The sequence below is a fragment of the Balaenoptera acutorostrata genome, chromosome 18 (genome assembly GCF_949987535.1).
Source record: "Balaenoptera acutorostrata chromosome 18, mBalAcu1.1, whole genome shotgun sequence".
NCBI classification, from domain to species: domain Eukaryota; kingdom Metazoa; phylum Chordata; class Mammalia; order Artiodactyla; family Balaenopteridae; genus Balaenoptera; species Balaenoptera acutorostrata.
This window is the reverse complement of record NC_080081.1, coordinates 68,231,185-68,249,534: the sequence shown is the minus strand read 5'-3', so window position 1 is coordinate 68,249,534 and position 18,350 is coordinate 68,231,185. Positions and strand designations below refer to the sequence as shown.

The following is an 18,350-nucleotide window of genomic DNA, read 5'->3' as shown; positions in this document are numbered from 1 at the left end:
ACGCGCAGACGCAGACGCGCAGACGCAGACGCGCAGACGCAGACCCGCGGGCGGAAGATGGCTGCCGGGTTCAAGTGAGTAGGGGAGGCTGGCGGGCGCGAGTTCGTACCGTGCCGGTTGGCGGCTCCCGTTACCCGGAATTTTCTCACCGGGAGACCCCCCCTACCTGGTTTCCACTTCTTTCCACCACGGAAGCGGGCGGCGGGCGGGAGGACTGGAGGTGGTCGTAGTGAAAGGAAAGGGGGCGTCTTCCCGCCGGGGAGGCGAGCGCTGGAAGGGGCTGTGTTGAGCTCGGTACCTGCTGCGAGCGCTGTTGCTTGGTGTGTAGTGGACCTGCAGCCCCAGGGGAGCAGTTGTAACTTCGTGAAAAGTGTTCTGTTAGAACCACCTGCGACACTGCTCTCCCTCTCCCTTGAAACTTATTTCTAAAAACGTTGTTCCTCGTTCGGAAGGTTTTACTTAAGCGTTTTTGCTGCCGCTCTGGAGAAGCCTGTAGATTTTCGTTCTGAGTCCAGTTTTAAATAAATAAAACAGATAAGATTCCAAAGGAAACCAGTTGTACTGAAACAGTTATCTGTTTGTATAAATTCCAAGTTTATGATATAATGAGGTATACATCTATTTTAGAATTAACTTTCTTAATTAAGATCTCCTGGGGAGCTTAGTAACTAACTCGTGGAATTTCGAAGTAACGAGGATTCTTACAGGTACCTTCGACAACTCTAAAGTAAAAACGAAAACATTTACTCTCTGTGGTTGTTAAAGTCGCAGGTACGGCTGATATTATAATGCTTTATTGCCAACGGTCATAATTGAAGAGTATGCTAAATTTCAGTCACTGGATAGTGAAAACAAATATGTAACTCTTTTTTTCCTGCCCACCAAGAATCCCTGCTTCAGAGTAAAAGTGATGTTATTTTCACACCTGTATTAATCCTCTTCTAAAGATGCCCTAGGGTTTTGGGCTCCAACCCTATACTTGTTTACAGCAAGATTAAGGACAGCCTTTTGAGTATGGTTATTGCAAAGGTATCTAATTTTTATAATTAGCAACACGTGGCAACATAAACGTTAGAATTCCTGAAAGAAACTTAGTTACAAATTTTGGAGATTTCTGCTCCATTACCACATTATTAAGACTTTTGCCAGTTTCTGGATTTATATTGATTTACTAATTTATCTCATTTTTAACGTGTTTCAGAACTGTGGAACCTCTGGAGTATTACAGGAGATTTTTGGTAAGTAAAGGTGGTTATGTACATTTTTTGCCTTTTGATAATGATATCATGTGCTTTTTCCATAAATACAAATATCAATCATTACATTGCACACCTAAACTAATATGTCATACGACAATTATACCTGTTTTTAAAAGACAATTTTCAAGTAATTCAAATTAATTTGAATTAACGAGGTTTACTGTATTTTCACTGGTGTGTGTAAAATATACTTGTAGATGTAATCTACTTTAATATATTTATTTAGAAAGAGAATTGCCGTCCTGATGGAAGAGAACTTGGTGAATTCAGAACCACAACTGTCAACATAGGTGAGGGTATTTTGAGTTCTAAAATAGAATGTTGAAGTTGCTTCAGTTCTGAAAATAGAAGTTTTTTTTAAAAGTAAATTTTTCTTTGTAAAGTTTTTTTAAACTCACTGTCCTCTCAGTTGTTATGCTCATGTTAAATTTTAAAGTAACTGTAAAGTGTTTTCCTGCCTTCCTCCGTTCAGAACTTCTAAGACATGGTTTTCTTATATATCTTACATTTATTAAACCTTCTGTTGCAAACATGGAATTTCCCAATTTTACCTATATGACATTCCCAAGTTTTAGCCTCTGAGCCATTTAAGCAGTATTTCAGACAAATTCTACCGTGTCTAAGGGATTACAGTGATTTTGTGTCAAGAGATTTAAATCTTTGTAACAGCTCTGTGATTGAACAACAAATGATTAACTCACTTCAGGGACAATGAACAATCCTTAGACTGGTGCGGCTGTCCCTTGAACGACGAGGGGGTTGGGGCGCCGGCCCTCGCACAGTCAGAAATCCGAGCATAATTTTACAGTTATGGATCGGTGCTCCGTAACCGAGGCTCTGCATCCTCAGACTCAACCAACTGTGGATCGTGTAGTACTGTGGTAATATTTATTGGAAATAATCCTTGTATATAGGTGGACGGGTGCATTTCAAACCCATGTTGCTCAGGGGTCAACTGTAATTTTAAAAAGACTCAAGCAAGGAATAAATTTTCATAAACAACTTAGATTTGTAGCAAGATAAAATCATATGTAGAAGACGAAAACACTTTTTCATTTTGTTTAAATACTTACCTTTTCAGGTTCAATTGGTACTGCAGATGGTTCTTCTTTAGTGAAGCTGGGAAATACTACAGTAATTTGTGGAATTAAAGCGGTAGGTTTACTGTATATATTACTAAGATTTGAGTTACTAAATTAGCTTCATATATTTATTAGATTGTAATATACACCTATAGTTCTGCTGTTGATTAGGCAATCAGGTGTCAGTTTTTTAGTATTTGTTTTCATTTCCCAAGTTTTCACCTTTGAGTTTTAGATAATACAACCCAAGTTTAATGGCTCTTAATTACAATTTATGAACATTCTCAAATGTGCTGAAATGGAACAATTTAAAAAAATCCTCACCACCTTTACTTTTTAAAGAATTTGGTTGTAATTTGAGAAATTGAGAGATTTTTGGTGACATATTTTTATCTAGTGATGCCATTTAATCTGTGCAAATGTGTAGAAATTGCTCAAAAGAAAAGCTTGAGGGAATAATAGCTACTATTTACTGAGTATTTGCTATGTTCCAGGTACCTTATGTTAGGTGTTTTACAGAATTATCCAGTTTAATCCTCAGAATAATCATTTGAAGTATTTCTCTCTTCATTTCCTATTTTACATGACGTTCAATAACTTGTCCAGGAACATAAGGCTCATAAATAGAACTTAGACATAACTGACTCCAAAGCCTCTGCTTTTTTGACTACACTGAACTCTGAGTTGCTTAACCTAAGTTCTTTCAATAACTGGCCCAAAGTCTCTCAGCCAAAAGGTGTGGGTCTGACTTTTGAACCAGGTCAGTAATTCCAGGACTTTTGCTCTTGACCATTATACCATCAATTCCTAAATCGGACTGTGTCAGTATCACCTGGGGTTTAAATTCAGATTCTTGGCTACTGAATAAGTGAAAGAGAAACAGAAATCTAAAGAGCCCCAAGTAATTTTGATGAGTAGCACTACCATCAGCTGCCTTCTTGCCTTGCAGAGCTAGTGAGGAGTGGTCCAGTGTTCCTAGAGCCCCTGACATACGTTCCCAAGTTCATCTTCCCAGTAGATGCTCATGATGTAGTTAACTAGCTAAGATGGTCTTTGGTAGAGCCTTCCATAACTGACTTCTTCACAGTTTTTTAGTAGCTTCTTTCATAGGAAACATTTGTCTGCTTCTGTAGGAATTTGGAGCACCACCAACAGATGCCCCTGATAAAGGATATATTGGTAAGTTAAATGGCTTCATAAATTTAATACAAATACTTTAAGACAGTTAATACTATTATTATAGTTAAATCTTAGTAGGTGAGTTGAAGAAAATTATTCATAAGCTTCAGACGTCCCTGAAAAGTTTTGTGTATGTTTATGTTAGAAGATAGCATAATAGCAAGATACAGAATTTTGTAAATACCTTTTATCAAACTTGTTTGATCACTTTTGGTTTATACAGATGTCATCAACCAAGAAAATAGATTCTCTTAGGCAAAGGGCTGTAATTGCAAACTTTTCTGTTTCCATAAAGAATTTTCCTTTATACCACTATGTGGTTTTTTTTCTTAACTTGGACCATCTTTTCTTTATGGTAGGAACCAACATTTTAAAAATGCAGAACAGTTGGTATGACTGGAGGGGCTATCTACTGTTACAGATTGGGGTATTTTGAAAGAAACCTAGAAACTTTCATGAATAATTTAGGATTGAGGCTGTTTCTTAAACACATGTTTTTTTTTTTGGCTGGGCGGTTATTTGTGTGGGAAAAAATAAATTTTATCTAAGCATAAGATTCTCACAAAGATGAAAAAGAATATGATTGATGTGTTACAATGCTTTCCACTTGGAAAGCCTATCTGTGCCTACAGTTGTCTTTGCCGTGGATTGATATTATCTTTAAAACTAAACGAGAGGTGAAATTTGGTTCATAGCTGCAGTTTCTTTCAGTTCCTAATGTGGATCTATCACCTCTGTGTTCCTGGAGATTTCGGTCTGGACCTCCTGGAGAAGAGGCCCAGGTGGCTAGCCAGTTCATTGCAGATGTCATTGAAAAGTAAGATCATCATGATAAAATGTGAATACCATTCATTTTAGAGAGTTTTTGAACTTTCATTTACTGTGTTCTATGTCTTCAAATCAAGTTCACAGGTAATTCAGAAAGAGGACTTATGTATCTCTCCAGGAAAGGTAAGAGGAATAAAGAAGCTATGAACTTTTATTAATTCTGAAATGTTTTTTTGTGGGGGAAATTTAAATTTTTGTTTTTTTTTAAAGTTTCTGAGCCTTGAAGGTTATCTTGATTGTCTAGCCAAGGGTGTGGTTTGTAAGTAGAAACAAATACCACATTATAGCAATCAGAAGGCTTTAATTTCCACTTTGTGTAAACTCTGTTTTAGCTTGCTTGGGTTCTATACTGTGATCTCATTTGCCTCAACCATGATGGAAACATTTTGGATGCTTGCACCTTTGCTTTGTTAGCAGCTTTGAAAAATGGTAAGCAACCTTAATAAAAGGGAATGTTCCTACTTATGTGTTAGAATGTTCCGTTTTGGTAAAATTTCTCAATAAATTTTTAAAGGTTTTTGTTAAGACTTACCTATCATTCATGTGTTTCTAAATTAAAGAAAAACATGTTTGTATCTACTGTATTTGCCTTAATTGTCCTAAGATATATTTTTTAAAAAATAATACTTCTGGACAAGTTAAATAGAGGGAAAAGTGAATTAATGAAGCACAGAATGCCTTTTTGTTTCTTTCACTAGAGTGAGAGACTGACTTTACATATTTGCCTTTTTCTAGTACAGTTGCCTGAAGTAACTATAAATGAAGAAACTGCTTTAGCAGAAGTTAATTTAAAGAAGAAAAGTTATTTGAATATTAGAACTCATCCAGTTGCAACTTCCTTTGCTGTGTTTGATGAGTAAGTTAATCAGATGTATTAAAAGGTTGTATATTTAATTGAAGGGAGGACAAAGATTCTTACAAGTAGTAGAATTTCAGGTTGCTATTAACTTTTCTGGTTTCTACCAGTTCTGTCTAGCTCCTTACTTAAGCTAAAATGCAGGTAGTGAGTTTCATTTGTACTTTTTTCTAAAATAAAATTTGTCCCATGGGTTGATTATTTTTTTTATTTTATTTTTAAAATAGCACTCTGCTTATAGTTGACCCTACTGAAGAGGAGGAAAACCTGGCAACTGGAACCTTAACAGTAGTAATGGACGAGGAAGGCAAGCTATGTTGTCTTCACAAACCAGGCACGCACTTTCCTTCCATTGCAGTACTAAACATGTAGATGAAAACTCAGCATGAGCTTCTTTATATTAGGGAGGGCCAAATGGAATGTGGGATGTTTTACTGGTTTACGTAATGTAAATTTACTATGGTTTGTTACTTCAGATGCCTTGCATTTTTATATTGTATGTCAGTGATTTTTTTTTTTTTTAAAGATTTATTTTTTTATTGATTAATTGATTGATTGATTGATTGCTATGTTGGGTCTTCGTTTCTGTGCTAGGGCTTTCTCTAGTTGTGGCAAGCGGGGGCCACTCTTCATCACGGTGCGCGGGCCTCTCACTGTCACGGCCTCTCCCGTTGCGGAGCACAGGCTCCAGACGCGCAGGCTCAGTAATTGTGGCCCACGGGCCCAGCCGCTCCGCGGCATGTGGGATCTTCCCAGACCAGGGCTCGAACCCGTGTCCCCTGCATTAGCAGGCAGACTCTCAACCACTGCGCCACCAGGGAAGCCCCTGATTTTTTTTTTTTTTTAATTTTTATTTATTTATCTATTCATGGCTGTGTTGGGTCTTCGTTTCTGTGCGGGGGCTTTCTCTAGTTGCAGCAAGTGGGGGCCACTCTTCATCGCGGTGCACAGGCCTCTCACTGTCGCGGCCTCTCTTGTTGCGGAGCACAGGCTCCAGACGCGCAGGCTCAGTAATTGTGGCTCACGGACCTAGTTGCTCCACAGCATGTGGGATCTTCCCAGACCAGGGCTCGAACCCGTGTCCTCTGCATTGGCAGGCAGATTCTCAACCACTGCGCCACCAGGGAAGCCCTGTCAGTGATTCTTAAACTTCAGGAGGTCTTGTTAAAACATAACCTGCAAATCTTGAGACCACACCACTGGTTTATATTCACTTTTTTTGTTTTATGTCAATAACTTGACATGATGTAGATCATGTAAAAAGTGTTGGCACAATAATTTTTCAGGTGGAAGTGGACTGACTGGAGCTAAACTTCAAGATTGTATGAGCCGAGCAGTTACAAGGCACAAAGAAGTAAAAAAACTGATGGATGAAGTATTTAAGAGTATGAAACCCAAATAAACAACCACCACATTTTCAAAACAGATTTGTAAAAACTGTATTTGTTACACTGTGCACAAACCTTTTATACTAAATAAATATCAAACTACATTCTTCTGAAAGATGTTTCTAGTATTTCTTAGGTCACTTCTGTATTATGTACAGTGAAACCGTTTTTAAAAAGCAATGACTTAGGCAAACCCACCCTAATGGTTCGTTAAACCATTTCCCTGTTTTTATTTAAAAATCATAGGGTTGTGCTTCTGTATAAAGTTTGTATATCTAGCAATGTAAAATACTGACACATGTTAAAAAACAAAAACGAAGTAGAAACTCAGAATCCTTTTGATTCAATGCTCTTACATTTTTAAAAAGAAAGAAAATAATGCAAGACTCAGAATTTTGGAGTGGTTGGCGTGCCTCTCTTCGTTTTACTTCTTGACTGGCTGCCTGTATGCCGATGCCGATGTAGCTGAGCTGTCTGTGCTGCTGCCGCCGCCGCCATAGCCATCTGATGCTGCAAGAACCGCAGCTGCTGCAAAGCAGAGGGGAGAAACCAAGTTAGGTTCAAGGTAGGCAAGGTGTGGAAAGATGCTTTTCCTGAGAGTGATGAAAACAACAAAACTGAAAGGGAGAAAGCACCAAGGTAACAAAAAAGGACTATACCACATCAGGACAATGCACAGTCAAACAGCACCAGTGGCACAGAAGCCTGCTGCGGGCTTTAAAAATGGCTCTTGGTAAACTTCAAAAGTATTTCTGTTACTTTGCCTGGCCAGTCTATATTGCAGTAACTCAGCAACTTCAGTTACCATTTTGTTGTATGATAGTTTATAGCAATATAAAACCACCCTGCAAATTAACGAAAGTCAACTATAATATGCTGACTTCTAGAATAATGGAACAACATTCTTCTAAAACAGGTATGACATTTACAAATAGGAACACTGGTATACTTGCCTTTGTCTGCAGTACAGTATTAAAAAGTTAACCATTGGCACTTACAACTAACTATTTCAAAATGTACTGAAACTTATAAAAATGTATGTTAATGTGCCACCAGCACTTCAGGAAAGATTTTAAATTAGGAAAAGAGTATGACTTAAATGTACAAAATATTCAGTGCTCCAAGTTCACTGGCTAAAGTTGTCAGACTTTTAAATAAAATTTGCTAAATTATTTACCAATTACTGTATAGTCTTAAAAGACAGTAACATAAAACTAAAGTAAGGTATTTTGAAGTACTTTTGGAGCAGAGTATCTTTAAAAATGTAACCAGAGTGAAGTTGCTGGATTACTTGGATCTGTTGCTGCTGCTGTTGAAAGGCAGAGGAGAGCTGGAATCTCTGCTGAGGAAGGCTTTGCTCAGGTCTGTTCTCGGCAGAGCCAAGCTGAGACAACACTACAGAGAGGAGAAGGGGAAAGCAGGCCAGTCAAAAAGTTTGAAAGCTACCAGGGTTAGAAAAGGACAACACAGAAAATGAAATAATAGAAAAGTATCAGTATGATTAATCTTAAGTATCAAATCACAGACATTTCAGAATAAATTTAGTACAGACTCCTGTTAGTTGAGGGTACCATTGATGATAGAACTTCCTGGACATGGAAGAGAAGGGAGAGCATGTCGGCCAAAGCACTGTATCCCTCTCTTTTCTTACATCTCAATGAAACTTGATACTAGTGCTATTTTGTTGAGAAGGCTTTCTAGCAAAATGTTGAATACAGTATGCTGTTTTAAAATATAACCAATCAAAAGTAGGAAATGGAGTGGGAGAAATCCAAATTACCATAAGGACGAAACTGGTAGACAAGTGCTAAAAGATGTTACAATGAATGTCAGACTACACTATTAGCAACAAAGGTGGTGAACCCTTTTAGAGCTGAGCGAGATCAGGGATAAGTTCAACTCTCTCACTGCTCAGTTGAGGACATGTCAGACCTGGACCGTTGGAGTGACTCACTTAAAGGTAATTAGTGGCACGTCTGGAGCTAGGAACATTCTCATTTTTCAGCCTACAGTTCTTTCCACGAAATTATACTACAGCTATTTTAGGAAAAAATAGCTTGTGGGGTAAAAGTTTATACTAATAAATTTCCATGTGGAAATTCACTGCCTCTAAATTAGAACTTTACATAAATTATTCCAAATTCGGACACTGGGAATTATACCGGATTCTAAAGGCATCATAGTAAGCCCAGTGATAATTCAAAATGTTAACATGTTCACTCATTAATCCTCAAACAGTATCTCAGTTTTCTTATACATGTAGCTTCTTGATTTTAATTAAATGTAGTTATAATTGCTATCTTCAATTGATGAAATAATCTTCATTAAAGGTGTATCTTTGGTGCACCATTTATTACTAGAAGTGGTGAGCAATCATTTAGTACAATCGCATTTTTTTACAAGTGTCTTACAGAAGCTAAGCTACTTGACTCTTAAGTCCTAATTCATACAACTACAAGCCACTGGAATGAGACAAAAGATTGTGCAATCTAGAAAAATGCAGTCTCAATAACCCAGGAAAAATAAAGACCTAACAGCTTTAGAAGCTTCCTAGTAAGCTGGGTAACTGTGTAAAATTTTCCCAACAAAATTTAACATGAGGAAAACATTAACTCCTGTTAATATATGTAGGTCAAAGCACTTTAATCAATTATCAAAATAATGAAAAAAATCTGAGTGCCATCAATTAATCAATTTAATAGTTCACACATTAAATACAACTAAACTTTTTCCTTGTAACTGTTTGCACAAGGAAAAGAAATAGTTAAAATGGTGAGATCCCAAATAGATTAGATACTTTAAATAAATTCAACATATTTAGTTATGAAGATACCAACCAGCTGCCTGTGACTGCATGTAACTTCCTACTCCAGCAAGGTTAATAACTGCAGTGTGCTGAGCAGATAAGGCCTGTTCTTGACTGGTGCAACTTTGTTCAGAACCCTGAATAAAAAAATAATACGTGACTTGTACAAAAATAAAAACAATTTTGGATTGGTGGAATTAGTATTTTATTCCTGCATGAAAAAAAAAAATCAACATTAGTCTAGGTCTTGCAAAAAGAATGGCCTAAGGAAAAGACGTCAAAGGTATTTAGAATTAGCAAGAATAAGCTTATGGTATTTTGAAAGCAAGAAAATAAAACCTAATTTTCAGAACTGATTCTGTATTAAAAATTACTAAGGCTTCTATAAAGCTTCATCAGAACTTTTTTTTTTATTGAAGTATAGTTGATTTGCAATATCGTGTTAGTTTCAGGTACAGAGCAAAGTAATTCAGTTGTATATATATACACACACATATTTTTCAATTATTTTCCCTTATAGGTTATTATAAGATATTGAAGGTAGTTCCCTGTGCTATATGTTAAATCCTTGTTGCTTATCGGTTTTCTCTATAATAGTCTGTATCTGTTAATCCCATACTCCTAATTTAAGCGCCCCTGCAACATGGTAACCATACGTTTGTTTTCTATGTCTTTGTCTGTGGGTCTGTTTCTGTTTGGTATATAGATTCACTTGTATTGTTTTTTAGATTCAACGTATAAGTGATATCATATAACATTAGTCTTGCTCTGTCTGACTTAGTTCGCTTAGTTTGATATTCTCTAGGTCCATCCACATTGCTGTAAATGGCAATATTTCATTCTTTCTATTGCTAATATTCCACTGTATATATATACCACATCTTCTTAAGCCAATCATCTGTTGATGGCAGTTGGGTTGTTTCTGTCTTGGCTATTATAAACAGTGCTGCTATGAACATGGGGGTGGCATGTATCTTTTCAAATTAGAGTTTTCATCTTTTCTGGATATATACCCAGGAATGGGAGTGCTGGATCGTGTGGCAGCTTGGGTTTTAGTTTTTAAAGGAACCTCCGTACTGTTCTCCATAGTGGCTGCACCAATTTACATTTCCACCAGCAGTGCAAGAGGACTCCCTTTTCATCTATTTAGGCCTGCCCATTTTTTGATAGGGGTGTTTGTTTTTTCAATATTGCTTCTATAAAGCTTCATCAGAACACGTTTTTAAAGCTTAAAACACTGTTTGCAACATAGTACTAGAACTTCTAGTGAGCACATTCAAGAAAAGGAAACAAAAAGGCATATAGAGTAAAAAGAAAAAATACCTGCCCTTATTTGCAAATGGCACTGACTAGGAAAAAACACCCTAATGAATCTACAAAAAAACTTCTAGAACAAGTAAGTGAGGTCAGTAAGATTGCAGAACACAAGATCAACATACAAAAACCAATTCTGTATACTAGCAATGAACATGTAGAAAACAAAATTAAAAACAATACCATTAACAATTTCCCAAGAATGGGAAAAAAAAAGGAAGGGAGGGAGGGAGGGAGAAAGAAATGAAGGAAGGGAGGAAGGAAGGGAAAGAAAGAGAAAGAAAGAAGGAAAGAAACTTAGGTGTAAATCTATGAAACATATAGGTTTTGTATGCTGAAAACTAGCTGATTTTAGCCTAGATAGAGACATACTGTGTTCATGGACTAGAAAACTCACATAGTAAACATGGTAAGCCTTTCCCAAAATGACCTTTAGGTTTAACTCAATTCCTTTAAAAATCCCAGCAAAGTCTTCTGTAGATATAGATGATTTTAAAATTCATAAGGAAAGGCAAAGGATCTAGAACAGCTAAAGAATTTTGAAAAAGAAGGATAACATGGGAGGAATCACTGTGTCTGATTTTAAGACTTACTATATGTATGTGTATGTGTGTGTATGTATATATGTATGTGTGTGTGTATATATATACATAGTCTACAGTGATCACAACAGTATGGTACTAACAGAGTGACAGATATTAATACATAGATGGGTGAAACAGAGTAGAGAATACAGAAATAGAGCCACACAAACACAGCCAACTGACCTTTGACAAAGGTGCAAAAGTAATTCAGTTGAGGAGGATGGCTTTTCTAACAAATGGTGCAGGAGCAAATGGACATCCATATCACCCCATAAAATGAACCTGGACCAAAGTCTCACACCTTTTATAAAAATCAAGTGAAAATGGATCATAGATTTAAATGGAAACTATAAAAAAAAAACTTTTGGGCCTAGGGCTAGGTGAGTTCTCAGACATAATACCTAAAGCACAATTCATTAAAAAAAAAACAACAAAAAAAACCCCTCAGACTTCCATCAAAAGATGGAAGCAATCCAAATGTCCATCGATGGATAAATGGATAAACAAAATGTGATATATAAATACAATGAAATACTATTCAGCCTTAAAATGGAATTTCTGACACATGCTACAACATGGATGAACCTTTCGGGTATTATGCTAAATTAAACAGGTCAGTCACAAATAGACAAATACTGTATAATTTCACTTATATGAGGTGCCTGGAGTAGTCAAACTCACAGAAACAGAAAGTTGGCTAGAAGGAGGGGGAAATAAGGAGTTGTTTAATGGGTATAGAGTTTCACTTTTGCAAGATGAAAAAGTTCTGGAGATTGGCTGCACAACAATATGAATATACTTAATGCTACTAAACTGCATATTTAGAAATGGTTAAGATGGTAAATTTTATGGTACAGTATTTTACAATTTTGTAAAGAAAGTGCAAATCAAGAATTTTATATTCAGCCAAGTAATCCTTCATGTGTTAATAAAGAAAAATAGTTTTAAATGTGCCCTTCCTGAGAAATCTAATAGAGGATGAGCATTATCCAATCAAGATTTGACTGGGGAATCTTTGGTGGAAGGACTGATAGTGAACATTATATATATTTAATTGTGAACTAAGAGAAACGATGAAGGTGGGACTCAGCAATCAGTAATTTTTAGTTTCCCAGATGATTCCGAAGTGCAGCAAAGGTTCAGAAAAACCTGAAGGTCCTTCTACTACTTTAATTTACTGTAGTTCTTGTTCAATTTCATTTTGTTTGGCAATATACAAAGTATTTGTTTTTGTCTATCTTCGCTCTGTTCTATGCTTCAAGATAAAAAGAACATCTCTTTTCTAATAAGAGACAAAATACTATCAAAAGCAGGATGATGAAGGGGTAGAAAATACATGGCCTATAGAGGCAGAAAGACCTGGACTTGAATCCCTGCTCTGCCACTCGATGTATGGTTGTGAGCAAGTTAGTCACCTGAATCTATTTCAGACTATGCAAGATGGAAGTGACATCATCTATTCAAGTATGGCTGTTGTGAGAATTAGAAATAGGCACCCAATAACTGATAGCTGCTATTGTTAATAAAGAAAAACCGCATATGAAAAGTTGGTTCAAACAATCTAAATAAAAACACTTGAAATATGCTTGGCATATACCAAAAAAGGTTATAATTCTATGATACAAAGCACATGGAAGGTAGAAAGGACGTACCTGCTCCCCTGGCTGAGGACTAGAAGTTGTGGGTTGCTGAGGTTGCTGTGGTGTAAACTGAGAAAGCTGCTGCTGCTGCTGCAGTGTGTTAAAAATGAGCGAGCCACCTGGAAGCTATTAAGTATTTAAGCAAGAATTAATTAGCCGATTTCAGATTAAATTTCTTTATTCTACAAACATTTCTGGAGCATTCACTATGTGTCAGGCATTCTTCCAGGGACTGAGGAAACAGGTGAACAAAAATGGAAACAAAACAAGATTCCTGCCCTTAAAAAAAAGGAACAAATCGCTTTAAACACAATTTTTAAGTGCTGTTACTTTGGCTCTCAAATATGTTAGTAATCTCCAATGTAAGTCTTTCTGCTTCAAGTTAATAGTTAGCTATCCAAATATACATACTGCTTTTATTTAAGTCCTTTTATACATCAACACAAAACAGCATTAAATGCATTTGGAAGTATAAACAAGAAGCTAGTGATAATCAGAGATATATATTAAGAAAACTCGTCTCCTAAATTTGGTCTAGCTTTGCCCTAAACCAGAAATGCACGGATTTTTATATAACATAGCTAGGAATTCCAAAGCTGAAAAGGAAATGCATTAGATGTCCTTATTTAGTTTGGAGACATTACTTGCTCTGTCATTCTGAATCTAATTAAAAAAAAAAAAAAAAAAAACTTAAAAAAAAGAAGTATCCAGAAACTCCACACTAAAAACGAAAACTATGCATTCCAAATGCATCAGGAAACAAATGGTTTTTCCATTTTATTCTACAGGAGTTTAAGTTAAAGGCACTTTGAAGTTTTGTGGGAAAGTCCAAGCAAATATCAAATACAGAACTCTTAGGTCTATATAGTCAAAAAAGGTGTCTCAGGTCAGAAGCTCTACACTCAGCACAGCTCACTGTTAGGTAAACCTGGACAAAGCACAGGTCAAGTGTTTCTTCCTCAATTAGTTAGATAGTAATAAATGTTGCAAAATATAATTTATAAGGTGGCTTTGCCCTTAATCCTTATTATCAGTGCTATTAAGGAATCCCACTCCTCTTAACACTGAGACTGATCCTTGTAGAAATTCCTACAGCAAAGTGCAGGAAAGTTGGCTAAATAAACCAATATGTCCATATCACAGTTAGATTATTCTTCAATTAGTCTGTAAATACTGACACTGTTTGCATATTGTGTACAGGAAATAAGTTTTAAGATTTAGTTCTAAATGTATTTCCTGATTTATTACTTCTGAGTATCAGGTTGGGTTGATCTGTTTGTTATTGTTATTTCCCAATAATCCATAACTCTGCCATTCTTTGTCTCCAAATCTTTGTATTTATGTCTACCTTTTCTAAAAATTCTCTGTAGATAATCCCATCCATTTTCCATCCTACTAGCTTAATACTGAACTCCATCCTTAAAGGACTTAGCATAACACTCAGAATATTATAAGTTCACAACATGTACTAAATTCTTTACCTACAATCTCTTTATATGTTAACATTGATAAAATGTGTTAAGAAAAGTCTCACTACTAGACACAAACTGTAATCTAACAAACATTTATTGACTGACTACTAGGTGCCTGGCACTGTGTCACGAAGTCATATTCTCCTCAGGAAAAGAACACACATACCTAATTTTAAAACTTTCTATTCACACAGAAAATCTACTATAAGCAAACAGCAATACCTACATGCATACATAAAAGTCTGTTAAGAGAGAAATTATTTCTAAGTATACATGCTGCTACTATTGTAGGCAAGTTATTTTCCTTGGCAGTTGTCAACTCTCCCCTCTGGAACTAGTTCTTGATTCGGCAGTGGTGCCAGAGCCGATGAAAGTGCAGTACATAGGATACCAATTCTTTCCCCTTATCTACTTGAACATGCAAAGGTAACCACACCCTTAGAAGATTCTGGACAACCTCAAGACTTCAAATGCTGATATGTACAAACTTACATGGTTAAAAACAAACAAACAAAAACTATAAAAACTTTAATAAAAAGCAGTGTTTCAGGTTTACCTGGAGTAGATTTAAGGGCCTTAGACTTGAAGTATTTTTTAAACCAAATGGAACACCTATTAAATAAAACTCATGGTTAAAACAGGGAATTAAAACTTTATTATACTTGAAAGTATTTTATACTTTAGGATATAAAAATATAATACTTTAAGTACTTCCTGCACAGATGTGCTTATTTTCTATACTTTAAAAATTTCTTATAAGCAAAAACCCCCCTATTTTCATCAATACCAAAGATGTGAGCACCAGATGTACACTATAATCTGTATTTCAGAAACTGAGACTTCTTTATAACTATTTTGACTGTTGGCTGGAAAAGTAATCTAGCAGTATGCAAACACCATAAATATAATAAAACTATCACTGTTGTGCAAATACATTTCAGGGACTGGCATCTATTTATATTCCTCAGTGCTAAACAGCATACGATAATAACCCTATCTCTGAGAAGCAGTGTGCTCTGTGCCGTTTTTTAAAGTACAAATGCTAATATTAATAATGCTAAAGAATGTTGCTGAATTTTGTGTGTAAGGATCAAGCTGAAAGTCAGGAAACGATGCGCTGTTAATTCTGAACTTATTCCCCAAAATCTGTGACACAACATGGAGCACATCATAAAGCAGGGGTTGGCAAACTCTTCCAGTAGGCTTTGTGGGCCACACAGAGACTCTCATATACTCTTTCTCTTGTCTTTTTTTAAAAAAACAAACTTTAAAAAATGTAAAACTATTCTTAGCTTAGATGTGGGTTATAGTTTGCTGATCCCAGTCTCAAAGTATGTATTGTATATATTTTCCTCACTAAATATACCAATTCGAACACTAGTTAAAAATGTATCTAGTCCTCTAAGCAGATAATTGTATTAAAAAAGATACAGGGCAAATAATGCACAGATGACAGTATGAAAGTCTTGTATAAGAAATGGAAAATGCATAATCAGATAAAAATGTGAAAATACTGATATTCCCTCCAGGATTCTCATAAAAAAAAAAAAAAAAAGACATAACTCCCTTTAAAGGTGGATGACATCTGTATAATGCTTTATAGCTTTCTAAAGCCACTTTCATATCACTTCATTTATTTCTCATAAGTACCAAATGAATTTAGAAATTTTTACTCCCATTTTAGAACAGATGAAACTGAGGCTAAGGGGGAAAAATTAAGTGACTGCTTTCAGACCCCACAGTTAGCACTTGGAGCCACAAGTAACTGGTAGAATTGTATGTAAATATAAAATCCTAAATTCAACACTGATTCCATTTCCAGGGCTTCTGTCACTAGAGCATATTTATACATATTAAAATAAGAATATGAGCTAGAATTAGAAAATCACAGCAATATATTAACATGTTTAAATTATATTCTTTGGGTTCTCTTTCTCTTAACTCATAGAAAGTTTTGGACAAGTTTTTCTTACTATGGTGAGTTTACTTTTCCTGTTAATTTTTTCCTCAGTAGTAAGAAATCGAACTGTTCTGAGATATAATACATTCTCTTAAAGAGCATTAAAAAATGGCACAAGTCAGGACTTCCCTGGTGGCGCAGTGGTTAAGACTCTGCGCCCGGGTTCAATCCCTGGTCCGGGAACTAGATCCCACACGCACGCTGCAACTAAGAGTTCGCATGCCAGAACTAAGGGGCCCGCCTGCTGCAACTAAGACCTGATGCAACCAAATAATTAGTAAATTAAAAAAAAAAAGCACAAGTTGTTAAAACTGTTTCCCAGTATACGTAATTATAATTATTACTACTACTGCAAGAAAACTACTACTAATGATGATAACAGCAAATATTTTTGAATGTTTATCACATCTCAGGCATAGTTTAAGCACCTCATCTGTATTTATTCATTCAATCCTCACAGCTATGAGGTAAAGTATTATTATTATCCACATTTATGAAGAAAGTGAGGCACAAAGGTAACTTTGTCATGATTACACAGTTAGAGTAAGCTGCACAAGCAGGATTCAAATCAGGCATTCTGGCTCCAGAACTGAGGCTTTTAAATGCCATGCTGCGTTGCTTTTCTTGCTCACATACGTTTTCAAAATACATTTCTTTTACCTGGGACAGGACTACACTGACAATTATAAAAGTTACTTTTATAATAATCTTTGGAAGGTAAAGATAAAATTTGCAGAGACTTACAGGCTTACCAAGTTTCCTCACAGAGAAGTTCATAGCTAGATGGGTTTTTAATTCAAATACCAGAACTCTTAAAGCTTTTGAAAGGAAATATTTCCAACATAATACTTGATAAAATAAGGATGTTAAATGTTTAAATAATATCATTAAAAAGGCATTTTTACATAAGCATGGACTTTAATTTTATTAGAGGTTATTATTTCTAATACTCTGACCTGCTTGAGAAGCTGCCTGCATTGCACCGGGCAAGGCATTTGGTAGCAGACCTCCTGAGGGTAGAAGGCCACTCAAGTTCATTCCTGCAGGAGTTACGGCACCAGTGTTACAGCCCAGCATAGGGTTTGAACCGCTCACCAAAGCTTGAGCTCCACTGCAGGAGAATAAGACAAAGCATTAAACTAGCACTATAAAAGGGAAAATCAGCCCCATAATTCCTTGGATTAAAAAACAAACCACTAAACAAACACAGATATTTCTGTCTTAAATGTCAGTTTGGAGGCTTAGTTTCATTTTTTTGCTAGAAAGTGACAGCAAGGTTGGCTAAAATTAAGTACTGTACATTTATCAAGTAAGTACTGTATATTTATCAAGTACTGTATATTTACTGTATATTTATCAAGTACTGTATATTTAAAATATAATTTGGAAGAGTAATGTCCTAATCAATGGTTTAAAAGATGGTAAAACAGAGGATAAACAGGAAAATCTAAGCCGCTGTCAATGTGTAGTAGTATCATCTTAGTGCATGTAATAGATTGATCACCTAAAATTAAAACATACTTGTTGAGATAGCTTCTATCCAAATACAAACTATTTTCTTTTAATTTCAATAATATGCAATTTGTTCTTAATTTCACAAATAAGAATTTCTTTAGATTGCTTACAGTATCTTAAAAAAAAAATCAGGGCATCAATGCAAACTTACCAAACAGAGCCCACTACATTGATGAAGTTAAGTCCAGCAGAGTTTGCCATGACTTGGGTGGCCGTGGTTCCTGTAGTTATAGATGTTACCATGGTGGAAAGAGGAATGGTTGTTACAGGCATTGCCTGGCTCAGAGACCTTTGCTGCTGAGCAAACTGAGTTAACAAAGTGGGCTGAGGGGTGAAGCCTGAATCTTGGGGAGTAGGGGTAGCTGAAGGGGTAATAGGAGTTGAGCTCTGAGCATCAGGAGGGTGTGGGGTCGATGAAGGGGTTGGTGTAGGAGTAGATGGCTTAGGAGTTCCAGATCCTGCTCATT

General features: G+C 36.0%; 2 protein-coding genes across 18 annotated transcripts in view; one reads left to right on the top strand and one right to left on the bottom strand.

Annotated features, from left to right (window-relative positions):
* Positions 1-13: 13 nt before the first annotated feature.
* On the top strand, positions 14-6,707 carry EXOSC8 (exosome component 8). Its single transcript, XM_007193656.2, has 11 exons — positions 14-74; positions 1,202-1,238; positions 1,486-1,549; positions 2,341-2,414; positions 3,475-3,520; positions 4,232-4,337; positions 4,426-4,471; positions 4,681-4,777; positions 5,084-5,204; positions 5,432-5,538; positions 6,491-6,707. Exons 1-11 carry the CDS (start codon positions 58-60, stop codon positions 6,604-6,606), a joined length of 831 nt encoding a protein of 276 aa, XP_007193718.1. The 5' UTR covers positions 14-57; the 3' UTR covers positions 6,607-6,707.
* SUPT20H (SPT20 homolog, SAGA complex component) overlaps positions 6,619-18,350 on the bottom strand; it is a 39,509-nt gene continuing 27,777 nt past the window's right edge. For 10 of the 17 annotated variants that reach the window (XM_057532643.1, XM_057532649.1, XM_057532641.1 and 7 more), the window contains 7 exons: positions 18,035-18,341; positions 17,325-17,479; positions 14,965-15,020; positions 12,949-13,062; positions 9,430-9,535; positions 7,884-7,987; positions 6,619-7,120 (listed from right to left, as the gene is read on the bottom strand). In XM_057532643.1, the coding sequence (XP_057388626.1) occupies positions 6,980-7,120; positions 7,884-7,987; positions 9,430-9,535; positions 12,949-13,062; positions 14,965-15,020; positions 17,325-17,479; positions 18,035-18,341 (983 nt within the window). In that variant the 3' untranslated portion in view covers positions 6,619-6,979. The remainder of the gene's footprint in view (positions 7,121-7,883; positions 7,988-9,429; positions 9,536-12,948; positions 13,063-14,964; positions 15,021-17,324; positions 17,480-18,034; positions 18,342-18,350) is intronic. The other 7 variants (XM_028161732.2, XM_057532653.1, XM_007193649.2 and 4 more) reach the window with 3 other exon arrangements.